Source organism: Ambystoma mexicanum, chromosome 5q (genome assembly GCF_040938575.1).
Source record: "Ambystoma mexicanum isolate Mex_15411 chromosome 5q, UKY_AmexF1_1, whole genome shotgun sequence".
NCBI classification, from domain to species: Eukaryota; Metazoa; Chordata; class Amphibia; order Caudata; family Ambystomatidae; genus Ambystoma; species Ambystoma mexicanum.
This window is the reverse complement of record NC_090933.1, coordinates 941986332-942000744: the sequence shown is the minus strand read 5'-3', so window position 1 is coordinate 942000744 and position 14413 is coordinate 941986332. Positions and strand designations below refer to the sequence as shown.

At 52.0% G+C, this 14413-nt stretch overlaps 1 protein-coding gene across 9 annotated transcripts in view; it reads left to right on the top strand.

Moving 5' to 3' along the window:
* The window catches only part of UBR5 (ubiquitin protein ligase E3 component n-recognin 5), a 2447509-nt gene that overhangs the window by 382696 nt on the left and 2050400 nt on the right, over positions 1 to 14413 (top strand). For all 9 annotated transcript variants that reach the window (XM_069621460.1, XM_069621458.1, XM_069621459.1 and 6 more), the window contains one exon: positions 2117 to 2271. In XM_069621460.1, the coding sequence (XP_069477561.1) occupies positions 2117 to 2271 (155 nt within the window). The remainder of the gene's footprint in view (positions 1 to 2116; positions 2272 to 14413) is intronic.

Sequence of the window (14413 nt, the reverse complement as noted above, 5' to 3'; positions counted from 1 at the left end):
TTGTCTGTGGAGGAGCTTGATAGCACCATGGGGCCAAACTAGCCCTAGTCTCATTGAACCACATAAATTGACACATTATCATTTTTGTAACAGTTAAACCACTCCCATATATTTTTTTTTACAATCCACCACACACATGATTGGACAAAACAAATACCACAATATCCCATCTTCCTCCAATTTTTCCACTCTCACTGGTCATTGGTTTTCTTTACCATCTTCAGATCGTATTCCAAGCACACCCTTTCTTGGGATTCGTCAGTGGTAGGTCGAGACATCAATGCACAATAAAACATTTGCATACAAACCGAATTAATTTACAAATAACCTACCTAAGCCCTTTAACCTTAATCGTAATTGTACATGGTCTGCATGGATACTTTGAGGAAGGGCGGAATAAACAGGTTCTCTGTGAACGAGCGATCACAATCTCACCGCCCTGGCATACAGGTGCCATTGGATCATCCTAATCTAAATGACGAACATTTCAACACGCACGGCACATCTGGGAATACAATTGAAACTCCTAGGTATCAATCACTTTAGCCTGAAGCGTTACTTCACTCCATGTTTAATACTGGTCAAAACAAATGTCCGGGTTCCTCTGAAAAACGTTAATGCACTTAAGGAAGATTACATCTGCCCCCTGTAGAACTACCACACCATAAACAGTGTGTCCTGTTCAACGGCTGTCCAACTGCTTGGTTAATCATTGTTACCCTTCCTGCTCTCAATGCCACAGAACTAGCTTTTCTCTGCCACCTGAAATTCACTGAACCAACTGCCAGCTGTGTAAATTAATTCATGAAAGCTTGCTAAATACGGATTTATAAATTCCCTTCGTATGTTACTCAGTGTGCATGCCTCCTTTACAGCGTGTTCTTTAGGACATGACCCTTCTTCGCATGCGCATTAAAAAACTCCCTGTCTCTAAGTTTCTAAATTGTTTGTAGCACACCATATGTGAAACGCAGTTATTTCCTTTGGTAGTTTTAACATTGTATCCTTCTATGCCAATGGTCTTCAAATTCTTTTGGCCTGTGTCCTCCCCCCCACCCCCCCTCCCTTGAGCAAAATTTGGGCAGGCCGGGGCCCCCAAAAATGCCAAATGGACAGTATGTACAAATGACTATGAACTATTGCGCGCAGTCACCTTACCCTACTCCCAGTATAGTCCCTGGGCTCCCCCAACTGCTCCCATCAGTTGCTGGGCTCCCTCATCTCACTCCTGCCCAGTCCTTGGGCTTTCCCCACCCTATTACAGATCGTGGGCTCTCCCCACCCCGCTCCCACCACAGTCCCCGGGCTCCCCACACCCCTTTCTGAACACAGTCCGAGGGTCAGTGGGAGCTAGTGAATTTTTTAAGTGGAAGGGCATAAACATTTCCCACAAAAATGCCATAGCGACCGAGCGCAGTGAGGGAGCGCAAACCAATCAAGGGGTGTTTGTGGGATTTTCCTGTGGGTGGGTCGATATGGGTGTGTGGATATGGGTGTTTGTGGGTTTGTGTGTTTTGGACCGTTGAACTGATTTTGCCGAGCAACGGGTAGAGGGGATGGGGGGAGGAGGGTTGTACAATCAAGTCATTTTAAAAATGCCTTTGTTGCACAAACCCCCTACCCACCTACCACAATCAGCTCTCCTGATGTGCAGCCCAGGGGTCAGCAATGGTATTTGTTACTGGATATGGCTTGGCCCCCCAACCCCTAGTGCCAATTGCAAACTGTTTGGCTTTTTATCCTTTTTTGTTTAAAGTATGCTCTTAAAAGCAACATTTTAACCCATTATTTTAAAAACATTCACAGGGGGAAAATCCCACAAACCCCCCCCTGATTGGTTTGGGCTCCCTCACTGCGCTCGGTCGCTGTGGCATTTTTGTGGGAAATATTTCATTTCTTGTGTACCAACAACAAGATGCTGTTATAGTTCTGAACTAATTTCTATATTTTACTATGGCAAATTGTATTACTATTTAGTCACCTGGATTATCCCTTGCATGGCTAGCCCTCAGTCCTTACATAAGGGATAATTTGATATTTGAGAGCAAATAGAAATGTGGAATATGACTAGGGGTGCTGTTGGAAGAGCATTATTAAAATATATTTTATTTTTTAGGTTGCTACCTGGGTCGATGAAACTTTGAGTTCAGTAGCTTCTAAACTGGAACATGCTGCTCAGACGTTTTCAGAACTTCAGGGAGAAAGGATAGTTTCATTGCACTGTTGTGCCCTTTACACCTGTGCCCAGCTTGAAAATAATCTGTATTGGTGGTAAGTTTCATTTGAAAATTGTTAAGAATAAGTATAACATAGCTTGTTTCTTGTGACTATGCCACATGTTCTGTCTATAGATTTGTTTTGCAAATTATGACACAGCACAAAGTATTACTGTATGCCCTGTTGCACTTACTCCAAACTTGAATATATATACCGCAGGTACTAAGAATGGAGCATTTTTCTGGAACATAAGGTGGTGTTGGAAGATATATCATTGTTATGCTTCATACCCTCTCCTAGTGAGACTCCCAGCACTGGTTGGACATGTGGACCTTTATCTGAAATCCTGAATGAGTGGAGCGTTTTTCCAGTCAGTCATTCTTATGGGCTCTGTCTTTTGGAAGTCTATTCTTTGTATTGTACCTATTCTATGGAGTCTATTTTCCTCCACCTCTTAAAGGCATCTGTATTTTACTATACTCCTACGTCCTGTCCCCTTTCCTCCATACTTATGGGACATCTCTCCGTCCTGTGGGACGGGACCGGAGCACTTTGTAAAAAGCATTGACATTTTTTTCAAAAATGTCCCTCTTTCCTGCGCGGGGCCCGGCATGCGGCTGTAACCCCACCCACCTTGGCTCCGCCCTGCGCATCGCCCATTAGTCCTTTTCTCCGCACGATCGGGGCTGGATGCGCTTGCATCCTCGGAAGTTTTTCTTCCGTTTTTCCCTCTGGCTCTCGCTAGCGTTCGTTTACTAGTCTGTCTTTTAAATTAGATTTTCCAGACTGTTCATCGTGTCACCGTCGCTTCGCGAGGGCGGATCCCCATCCACTTTGTTTAGAGTGTTTGGGTCCAGAACACCGTTGGGAGTCCTGTTTTTACTGTGACTCCCTTTCGGTCCGGGCTCTTACACGTCGGTTGGAGCGGTGGGAGGTGGTGTTCGGTCGGACTCCTCCTTCGCATTTTCAGGCGTTCATCGACGAGAAGAAAAAACGCCCGGTAAGTTCTTTGATTTTCAGAGCACCCCGGACGGGGGATACCTTCCCGGGTTCCTCTTGAGCCGGGAGGGGAGTCGATCACTCTGTTACCGGGGTTCGCCCTGAGGTGCCTGTCGGGCCTAATAATTCTAACCAGAGTTTTCTCTGAGGGTCTCCGTAAGGGGCCTGTGTTCACCGGAGTACACTCAGAGGCCCCTCCTGTGGGGGCTGTGTGTAGACCCAGTTCTACTGAGTCCTGGGGTACCAGAGCTTGCTCTTAGGCCGTTCTTTCAGCTTCCCTCAAAAACAAAACCGGGGTACGCCCTGAGGTCTTGGCTGGGCTTGAGGTTACAGAACGCATGTTTGAGGCCCGTGCCGATAAGGCTTCTTCCGGGCCTAGGTCCGGGGTTCCTCGTACAGAGGCTAAGGCTACCAACAGTTCTGAGGGGCCGGCGCACCGTTCCCACTCTTGTGGCGACACCAGATCTGTCGAGGGGGCAAAGACGAAGTTTTCTTCTTTTACTGGCAGTGCCGAGGCTCTTCCTTCGAAGGCTCAGTTGGCGGTTGGTATGTCGCAGAAACATTCCAGGCCTCATAGTGCCGGCTCTGTCGAGGTTCCTTAGGTTAAGGCTAAAATTAAGACCCCTGATCCATCGACGGGGACCCCTGCCTCACTTCCTCACGTGCCGTAGTTCCCCTCAGATGAGGACAAAATGGTGCCTGTTCCTGCCACGACCACGGCGGCCATTTTAGGTACTACCCCTACAACTACGCCATCGGCCCCTGGTGTAGGGTTCGGTCCTTCGGGTGAACCTAAGGTCCCTTGTGCGCATCCTTACCAGCCAGTTTTTGATTGGAACGCCCGGATGCCTCTTCCGCATAATGTTTCGTTGCCCGCAGGGGCGGATCCCTTGATTTATGTGGATACGTCGGCGGAGGGGCCGGTGTGGCACCCGTCCCCGTTGCGTACCTGGATTTGTCCACCTCATGAGGCCTCCTCGGGTTCGGAAACAATCTCCTGAGGACGCCTTTTCTGGTAAGTTTCAAGTGCTTATGCGCACCGACCCCATGAGGGAATATTTTAAGGGGCTTTTCAAGGAGATATGTCCACCCGCGGCTCCGGCTCCAACCGTCCCGTCGGTGGTTCCGCCGGCGCCTCCCTTGCTCATGGTGCCTCCACCTGCGCTTCCGCCTGTGCCGCCATTGTCCCCAGTAGACAAGGCAGTGCCTGACTCGGCTCAGCAGGAGCCGGACCTGTCGGATGACCCTCAAGGAGATCAGGACAACGAGGACCTGCCCCGCTCTACCAGAGCTTTCCATGACCGGGTACTGGACATGATGAACTTCTTTGATGTTCCGGTGCCAGAGGCACCTGCTCCGCAGGAGGACGTGCTTTCTGGGGCGTTCACCTTGTTTCCTTTGGAGCGTACCGGCCTGTTCTTGCAGAAGGACATTCTGGCCGAGGTCCAAAGAGTTTGGGAAAAGCCACACTCGGGACTTTTGTCAATAAAAAGATTTTTGCGAGGTACAGGCAACATTCCTCGGAAGAAGCGGCCTTGTCTTGTCCGCCTCCCTCCTCCACAGTGGTGGCTGCGGCCACGTTGCAATCCAGACCTGCAGTTTCCTCCTCCGCGACGGTGACTCGGGTCTTGGGGAAGGAGGACAAGCTCCTGGACTCCATAGGGAGGAAAATCTTTGCCAATTCTGCCTTGCAGCTCAGGCAGGCCAGTGCAGAATTGATTTCGGCGGGAGCTAACATGCAGATGTGGAGAGGTCTGTCGGAGTTTGAGGAGCATATCCCGGTCGAGAAGCTGGAGGATTTCAGAGGAGGCCTTTCCGATGCAAGGGTCTTGGCCCAGGATCTCCTGGAGTCTGCGGCTCATCGCGTAGACACCTCGGCTCGGGGTCTGATGTTAGGGGTTGCTACCTCGCGGCAAGCATGGCTGCATGCCATTAAGTTCTCGAAGGAGGTGCAAGACAAGCTCCTGGACCTTCCATTTGATGGTAAGGAGCTTTTTCACTCTTCTACTGACGTAGAGCTCACCAAAACCAAAGACAGCACTCAGACGGCTAAATCTTTGTCTGTTCTGGTTAAACCTCCCTTCAAGGCTCAAAGGCCGTTGTCGCACGGTCGACCGTCCTCTGGTTTTAGGGGCTTCCTCGACCGCAAAAATCGCAGAGTGGATACTCCTGCGGGGAATAACTGCCGTAGACAACAGCGTACGCAGTATTTCTCCCGCTCCTCAGTCTCCTCATCAGGTTCAGGTGGCACCGCCACCGATAAACCTGCCAAAAGAGGGTATTCCGTGCTCGCACGAAACCCCGGTGGGAGGACGCATTGCGTCTCATTGGGAGGCGTGGCAGAAGACAGATCGGTCTTGTCAGTCGCTCGAGCGGGCGTCCGCTTACCTTTACCCCCTATCCCAGCCCTCCTTTTCAGGTGTCGGGCTCACCCTCCCTCAAGGCCGAGTTTCAGAAACTTCTGCTCCTCAGAGCTGTGGAACCCGTTCCCCTTGGGGAACGTGGGGAGGGCTTCTACTCCCGGCTGTTTACGGTGCCCAAATCCAACCAGGCTGGCCTGCGCACCATCCTAGACCTTTCCCAGTTCAATCTTTCCCTACCCCAAGAGAAATTCAAGATGACCACGCCCAGCCAAATTCGCTCCTCTTTGCAGGTGGCCGATTGGCTCAGCGTGGTGGACCTTCAGGATGCGTACATGCATATCCTGATTTGGAACCCACATAGGAGATATCTCCGTTTCTCTCTGGGAGAGGAGCACTTCCAGTTTCGGGTGCTTCCTTTGGCCCCAATTCGGCGCCGCGTGTCTTCACGAAGATGTCGGTGATCGCGTCCCATCTTCGTCTCCAGGGTATCCATGTGTATCCCTATTTGGACGACTGGCTTCTACGCAGCCCTTGCCCATTGGCAGCAGCGGGCAACCTCCAGTCTCTCCTTCAGCTCCTGTTCCATCTTGGGCTGTCGGTGAACTGGCGGAAATCCTCCACGACGGTCTCACAGGACCTGACTTTCCTGAGTTTTCGTTGGAACACGATACTGCCGTGTGTATCTTACCGGGGCAGAATGGCGGATCTGTTGGCCACGTGTCAGATGTTTACGCAGTCGGAGAGCATGTCGGCCTGGTGGTTCCAGAGGCTTCTGGGCCTCATGGCCTCGTGTGTGCTGGCTCTTCCTCTTCTCAAAATGAGGCGGACCCAGATGGCTCTTCGGAGTTCCTGGCGTCGGGCTGTGGACTCAGATTCCAAACGGATAATGATTCCGGATTCCATGAGAGTGGACCTGGATTGGTGGTCTTCTCTCAGCAACGGGTCAGTGGGCGTCTGGTTCCATGACCCAAGCCCCATGGTGACGATCACGACAGACTCCTCCCTTTTCGGGTGGGGTGCGATGTTAGATCTTCAGGTCTCGGACCTCTGGTCACCTCAGAGCAAGCCCCTGCACATAAATCAATTGGAGCTTCTGGCGATTTTTCTGGCGCTCAAGGCGTTCAGACCTCTTTGTCAACAAGGTGGTCCGCATAAGAACGGACAATGTGGTGTCAATGTACTACATAAACCAGCAGGGGGAACAGTCGCCCCCTCTCGTGGATCTGGCCATTCAGATTTGGGAGTGGGCCGTGCTTCATGGGGTCTGGTTGCTTGCAGTGCACTTCCCGGGCCGGCTGAATGTCAACGCGGATGCCCTCAGCCGGCGGACAGTGGTCAGCTACGAGTGGGAGTTGAAGGCGGAGATCCTATCATGGATTTTCTCGCGTTGGGGCACACCGGAGGTGGACCTCTTCGCCACAGCGTTAAACAAGAAGCTTCCTCAGTACGCCTCCAGAGGGGGGCTGAGAGCCTCCTCTCTTGGGGACGCACTTGATTTCCCATGGCACAACATGAGAGCTTACGCCTTCCCGCCTCTTCCTCTGGTTCATCGAGCAATTTGGAAGTTGAAAGGTTCTGTCAACTGTTCTCTTCTACTGATAGCTCTGTGGTGGCCGGCCAGGTTTTGGTTCTCAGAACTTCAACACCTGTCGGTGTGTCCGCCGATCAGGTTACCAGTAACTCCCGATCTTCACCAAGGGGAACAGCAGATGTGGCTCCCCTCCCCACAATCTCTCAACTTGGCGGCATGTTGCCTTAGTTCACGGCGCTAGAGCCTTTGGGTTTGTCTGCGGATAACATGCGCATTATCCAGGCAGCCAGGAAACCCTCGACCAGATCCCAATACAAGAGTAAATGGCTCAGGTTCTGTCAGTTGTTTGAAGAAAGAATTGGACCCGAGGGTGGCGACGATTGACACGGTGCTTTCCTTTGTCTCCTCCCTAGCAGAGTCAGGGGTTCATGTCTTGTCCTGCAGGACTTATCTCTCGGTGATTTCTGCCTACCTCTCTACAGACCGGTGTTCTTATTCATTAACTAACCCGGTGGTGAAGAGACATTTTGCTGTTTTGACACGCATCTACCCTCCGGTTCGTACTCTGCACCCGCCCTGGTACTAAAACGTAGTCCTGACGGCGCTGTGCCATAAACCTTTCGAGCCAATGGCTACGGTTGACCTCAAGTACGTGTCCTGGAAAGCGAGGAGAGTGAGTGAGCTACAGGCATTGTCGGTGGAGCATCCTTTCTTGGTTTTTCAGAAGGACAAGGTAGTCCTTCGGACGAACCCAGCTTTCCTACCAAAGGTAGTGACCGAATTCCATATGAATCAGTCGATTTCCCTTCCGTTTTTTTTTCCGAACCCTGCCTCGGAAGCGGAAAGGGTTCTACACTGCCTGGATGTCCGAAGAGCTCTTAAGTTCTACCTGGACAGGACTGCCGAGCTTCGGAGCGCTTCCCAACTGTTTGTGACCTTCGGTAAACCCCAGGGCAGGCCGGTGTCTAAGGCATCCATTTCCAGATGGATTGCTGCCTGTATCACGGAATCTTTCACCGTCCAAAAGCTGAAACCACCTAAGGGTATTCATGCGCATCAGGTGCGAGGCAAGGCAGCTGCAGTTGCTTTTCAGATGTATGTTCCTTGGGAGTCCATCGCTAGAGCGGCTACCTGGGCCTCCCCATCTGCTTTCTGTAAGCATTACTGCCTCGATATGAGCTCTAGGGCTGACGCTCAGTTCAGCCAGGCTGTGCTGAAAACCTGTTTCAGTAAGGGGTATTTCCATCCATCCATAGTTCTTGTAAGGAGTGCTTGGGAATCTCCCATAAGTATGGAGGAAAGGGGAAGGGGACGGGGACGTAGGAGTATTACCAGGTTACTCACCGTAGTGACCACCTTACTCCTAGTCCATAGTCCCCTTTCCTCCATATGCCCGCCCACCGTCCCCTCTAATAAGGTTCCTCTGTTATTGCTAATGGATCTTGGACCCTGCGATAGAAAAGGACTGATGGGCGATGCGCGGGACGGAGCCAAGGTGGGCGGGGTTACGGCCGCGTGCCGGGCCCCGCGCAGGAAAGAGAGGGACACATTTTTGGAAAAAATTTGGATGCTTTTTACAAAGTGCTCCGGTCCCGTCCCACAGGACGGAGAGATGTCCCATAAGTATGGAGGAAAGGGGACTATAGACTAGGAGTAAGGTGGTCACTACGGTGAGTAACCTGGTAATTTCAGCACAAAGCTCATTATGGGCAGTGTTGCTGGGGACTGTTGGGGTCCTCCATTTGAGATGCTTGTTATTTATCCTTGAGGGACTACAGTTCTCCAGCCTGGGGTCTGGCATGGATTCACATGCTCATGAATATTCCCCATCTTCAGGCTGATGTACTTGGTAAAATAAAGTTTCAGTTTAGTTTCTAAACTGTCTGTCTTTCTCCTATAAACCAATCGCTGAGCTCTGGGTCATACTACCCCCAGCCAAAACCTGCCCTCTACCTTAGCCCCTCCTCTGGCAGCCATCTACAAATTTTTACCGCACGTTCAAGTGTTGGGAGTCCTCACGTTTGGCTCTTCGAGCTTTTCTGCGTATTTCCTGTTTTTGTGATTGTAAATTTCTATTTTTCAGTCAGTCGAGCTTGTGGGCTCCATCTTTCTTCCTTCCGGTTAACGGGGACCTGTTTATTGGCATCTTTCACGCCCCTCAATGGCAGTAATCGTCTAATGTTCTTCTTGGAAGCTTCCAGAAGTTTGTCGGGCTTATACCGCATGGATCATGTCGGATGAGAAGGCCAGCGCTTTCCTCTTCAAGTTGTGCTCCAGCTGCGTTTTGTGGAATGTGTTCATGGACAACCAGCATTCCCAGTGCCTGTATTGCCAACACCCAACACATAAAGAAAAAGATTGACATCAGCTGTGGATTCACGAAGCGCACAATGAAGGATCAACAGGTCTGGTTGGCGACGTGCCTCCAGGCCAGGGCCTCTACCACGGGTTATTAACAGGGGCTTGGCTCTTCCGGATCCAGCCAACCTGAGCAAGCTCCGAAGTAATTTGAGGGCGCCCCATCCATGGGAGCCCAACACAAGGCCAAGCACTGCGAGTCCGCTTCCGTCTGGGTCGCCGTGCCCCTCGACAGTTAAGGCACAATCGTCTATCAGCATCGATCTCCAGCCACCGATCCAGTTTATAGCCAAGAGGAAGTAGGCTACCCCGTGGAAGCTGCAGGAGACACCGGATAAGGGCAAGGCAGGACAAGGGGTCCAACCTGCCTTTGAAGGCTGGCCTTCCCGTGAAGGCCCAGGTGCACCAGACCAAATCGTCCACCTCGATTGAGTTGGTGGCATCTCTCTCGAAGGTGAAAGGGGCGGATCCCGTCCAGGATGCCCCGAGTGGCTCTTCCTCCCAGGATGGAGGCTTCAGCCAAGCCGACTGAGAAGACTCGAATAGTGGAAGCCGGACCTCAGCCCGCGACTGACCCCTCAGGACCCGAAAAAGGGGGTCGGGCTGTGAAGAACTCCAAGGAACTGCCATTTTTTCATCCGATGAGGAGATGCTTTCCATCTACACGATCAGAGTGGCGACGACAATGGAAACGTTTTGGTAAAACGCCCGTTGAAGACAGCGACAGTCGACTGGGATGACCCTGTTCCCCAGGTGCCCCTGATAGACGTCTTGCAGGATATCCTCTCGAACTTCCACATGTTGGTGTCAGATTCAGAGAAGGATGCTGATGGTCCCACCAGCAGCACCGACACCAGTGACCCAGATCACACAGGGGCACCACGGGCAAAGAAGAGGAGACAATCTTGACCTCCATTCGAACTATCGCTGCCTCCCCTCTCCCCCTTAGAGGGCTGGGGACAGACACAGCGAAGATGGACACGGATGACGGCGGGCTGGGAGATTCGCTGTCGCCACAGCCGAGAGCATCCCCACCGGATGAAGTGGGCTCCTTTCATTCCATGATCGCCAGTGCGTCAGAGCTTTTCCAACTCATCCTGGAGGAAAAGGAGGGCTTCCTGTATTCGCGACGGGAGGTGAAGAGGAAGACCATCCTGTCGGTCCCGCTCCTGGACGACGTTTGGGGTGAGGGGCTGACCCTGCTGAGGAACCCCGCCTCAGCCCCAGCGAAGAGAGACTGGCTCAAAGAAATACATGGTGCCGGAGTCTGTCGCAGGACTATGTGTGGTCTTGGCTGCCGCCAGGAAGAAATCGTCGAGTGAGACATCTTCTTCGTCAGCCCCTTCGGACATTGAGGGGAAGAAGTTAGATTCCATGGGTAGAAAGATCATCTACTCCGCAGCGACAATGGTCAATGCGGCCAACGCCTTAGCGATCGTGGCCAGATACGACCAGGAGCTGTGGTTCAAACTGGCTCCTCTCCTGGATTCTCCACCCTCCACTCCTCCTATCTCCCTCCCCTCCCCCCCCTTAGAGGACAAGCGCGTTGAGGCTTTGGAGATGCTCCAGGAAGGCAAAGAGGTGTCGGATCACAACATCACGGTGGCACTGGACATCACAGACACTAGTTTCCGCCAGATGGGCAACAGGGTTTGCCTTCGCTGTCGTGGCTGGCTCAAGGCCACCAACTTCAGGCAAGGGGTCCTGCGAGGGTCTTGGACATGCCGTTCGTCGATGAATCCCTCCAGGACATTAAGACGGACACAGCCCGTGCCTTGGGCACTCTGCAGCAACACCGGCCATCCTTGACTTCCTCAGGAGTGAAGTCTAGCAGGTCTTCGAAGGGTTTTGGCGGGGGCTCATCCTCTTACCGCCAACCATCCCGTTCTTCAACCCAGGAAGAAGACCGGGTTCTCCAAGGCTTTCGGCGGACGCAGTGGTCAAGGATCCCAAGGCAGTCTGACCTCCAAACAAGATTGAACCGGTCAGGACGTCTGGGGGCCCCCGCCCCTGTACCCCGGTGGGAGGCCAGCTGGCGAACTTAGTCAGCATGTGGAAGACCATCTCCACCGATCGATGGGTGCTTGATGCTCTCGCCCACAGAAACACTTTGGAGGTTCAACAAAAGTGTCTGCGAATGCCACCGGTGGCCCGACAGGAAAATGACATCCTTCAGCTGCTGCTGGAGGTTCGGGACATGTCAAAAAAAAAAAAGGCGGGGGCGGGGGGGCGGTGGGGGCAGAACGATAGTTGGTTCCACAGTGACACTGCGGTGCCGGAGTTTACTCAAGATACTTTCTCGTAAAAGAAAGAAGACCTGGGGCTGGAGGCCCATTCTCAACCTACGACGACTCAAGTACCTAAAGTCCCAGAAGTTCAGGATGGTAACGCTGCAGCATGTGCTCTGCCAGCTGGATCAGGGAGACTTTCTGTCGTCATTGGATCTGGAGGACGCTTACTTCCATGTCCCCATACACGAAGCATCGCAAGTTCCTGCTTTTCGTCGTCCAAGGGAAGCATTACCAGTTCAAGGCTCTTCCCTTCGGACTAAAGTCTGTGCCCTGTGTTTTCACGAAGCGCCTAGCTCCAGTGGCGTCCCATCTGTGTCTACGGGGATCCACGTGTACCCTTACCTGGACAATGGCTCATCCGGCCCAAGTCAAGGTCATCGCCATCGACCACACAGCAAGGAACGTTTGGCTACTGACGGAACTGGGACTCCCAGTGAGTTATGCAAAGTCCTGCTAAACTCCATCGCAGGACGCGCTGACCCTGGGGTCCAGGCTCAATACGGTGTCATGCCTGGCGTCTCCGTCGGAAGAGGATAGTGGCCATCTTGGGCTATGCAACGGCTGTTGGCACTGAAGATCGCCATGGTGCGGACCATTGAGTCACTGCTTGGCATGATGTCGTCGTGCATATACCTGATCTGACTCTGCAGGTTGCGGATGCGCCTTCTAAGGGAATTCCTTGACGCCCGTTGAGTGCAGGTGTCCAGAGGCTTCCAGGACAAGATCGCGCTCGACAAGGAGTTCCGTCTTGTGAAAAGGTGGTGGGGCATGTGCTCCAACATAGCCGGAGGCACGAATTTCCAGAGCCCAGCATACCAGGAGACTAACCATGGACACTTCCCTGAAAGGATGTGGAGCCCACACTGAAAGTCTTCACGCCAGAGGCCTGTGGCGGCTGGAAGAGAAGACTCTGCATATCAACGTATTGGAACTACAGGTGGTGTTTTGGGCCCTCAGGTCGTTTCTGCCGTCCCTCAAGGGCCAAGTGGTGCGGGTCTTCACGGACAATACCACCACAATGTTTTTCATCCGGGCACCAGATCGCCAGCGCTCACCAGAGAGGCGCAGGAGTTGTGGCACTGGGCCGTCACCAAGGGGATGTTCCTCGTTACGTTTCACCTGGAAGGAGTAAAGAACACTGACTCGCTCAGCAGGGAGCTGCACTCTTGTCACGATTGGGAGCTTTGGCAGGATCAAGTGGACAACCTTTTCCTCAAATGGGGCAGTCCCCAGATCGATCTGTTTGCGATGGCGATGAACACATAGTGCTTGAGGTACGCCAGCAGATAGATTTCCCCAGCCAGGGAGCATGGGGGGGCACATTCTCATTCCCTTGGGAAGGTTTGTTTCTGTATGTGTTCCGTCTGTTGCTGCTGCTGCTTCTTCGAGTCATCCGTCAACTTAGACGGTACTGGTGCAGGATGATTCTCGTCGCACCAGCGTGGACAAGGCAGATCTGGTACCTTGACCATCTCAGCATGTTGGTGTCCCCTATAGTCAGGCTGCCAGTGGTTGCAGATCTTCTCGCCAGGGAAGGAGGCGCAATTCTGCACCATGACCCGGTATCTCTGAACTTGAAGGCCTGGCTCCTGCAGCGCTAGAGTTCGGTGGCTACGATCTTCCGGCGGATTGCAGGGTGGTACTCGCCAAAGCCAGGGCATAGTCTACTTTGAAATGCTACAGACACAAATGGAAGTGTTTTGAGACTTGGTGCCGTTCGCAGAAGATCAACCCTCTGAGGGTCATGGCCCCTCAAGTACTTCCATATTTACTGCCGTTGGCTAAATTGGGGATGGCGCACACCTCCATCAAAGTAAATCTGGGTGCTAATTCCCGCTGTACCAGGTCTCCGGGACAGTCTTCACTGTGGTAGCACAGTCTAGTCCAGGAATTCATCAAGGGACTGTTCCGTTCGTTCCCTGCGGTGAAGGCGCCAGTGACGCGCACCTAAGCAAGTACATGTAAGTACCGCTTGGCCACGTTACTTTCCTCTGCCTTCCTGGATTTGTTACCAAGGATTGTCCGAAAATATCAACTTGGATTGAGACTTAAATACCCAGAAGGTGAACCTGCCCATGAACTCTTTTAAAGCATCAGTGTGCTGGACTATAGCATTCTTACATATGCATTATCTAGTTGTTTAGGCTTAAGCAGCAAGTTCAGTGCTTGACACGCCCTGGTGAGGGAGTGACTATATAATCCAGAACGCGTGTGCACCTAAGCAAGTACCTGTAAGTACCACTTGGCTGCGGTACGGAGGCACAAAAGCCCTACATAAGGAGTTTTTTCTCGCTTGTTTGCTTGGGTCTAATTTGTATTGTATAGAGTGATTGACTAAGCGTTGTGATTGTGTAAGAGTATTGGTTGAAATAATACGCGCAACTGTGCTGACAAAAAATAGTTGTACTATTTTGCATTGCCTCTCAAATAATATCAGAGGTATATGCGTCTATACTTATTGAAATCTAATATGCCAGACATGCCTGATTTGCCTTTATCACCAATGAAAACTCTTATCTAAAACGGCAGAAAAGCCCAAACGTGTGTCCCGAACGTTGCGGAAAGCTATTATGTTGACATCAGTCACGCACTCTCCAATAGTTAATAAAGATATCCGCTTGTTTTGTGCCACACGTAAGGACATAATGGTAACA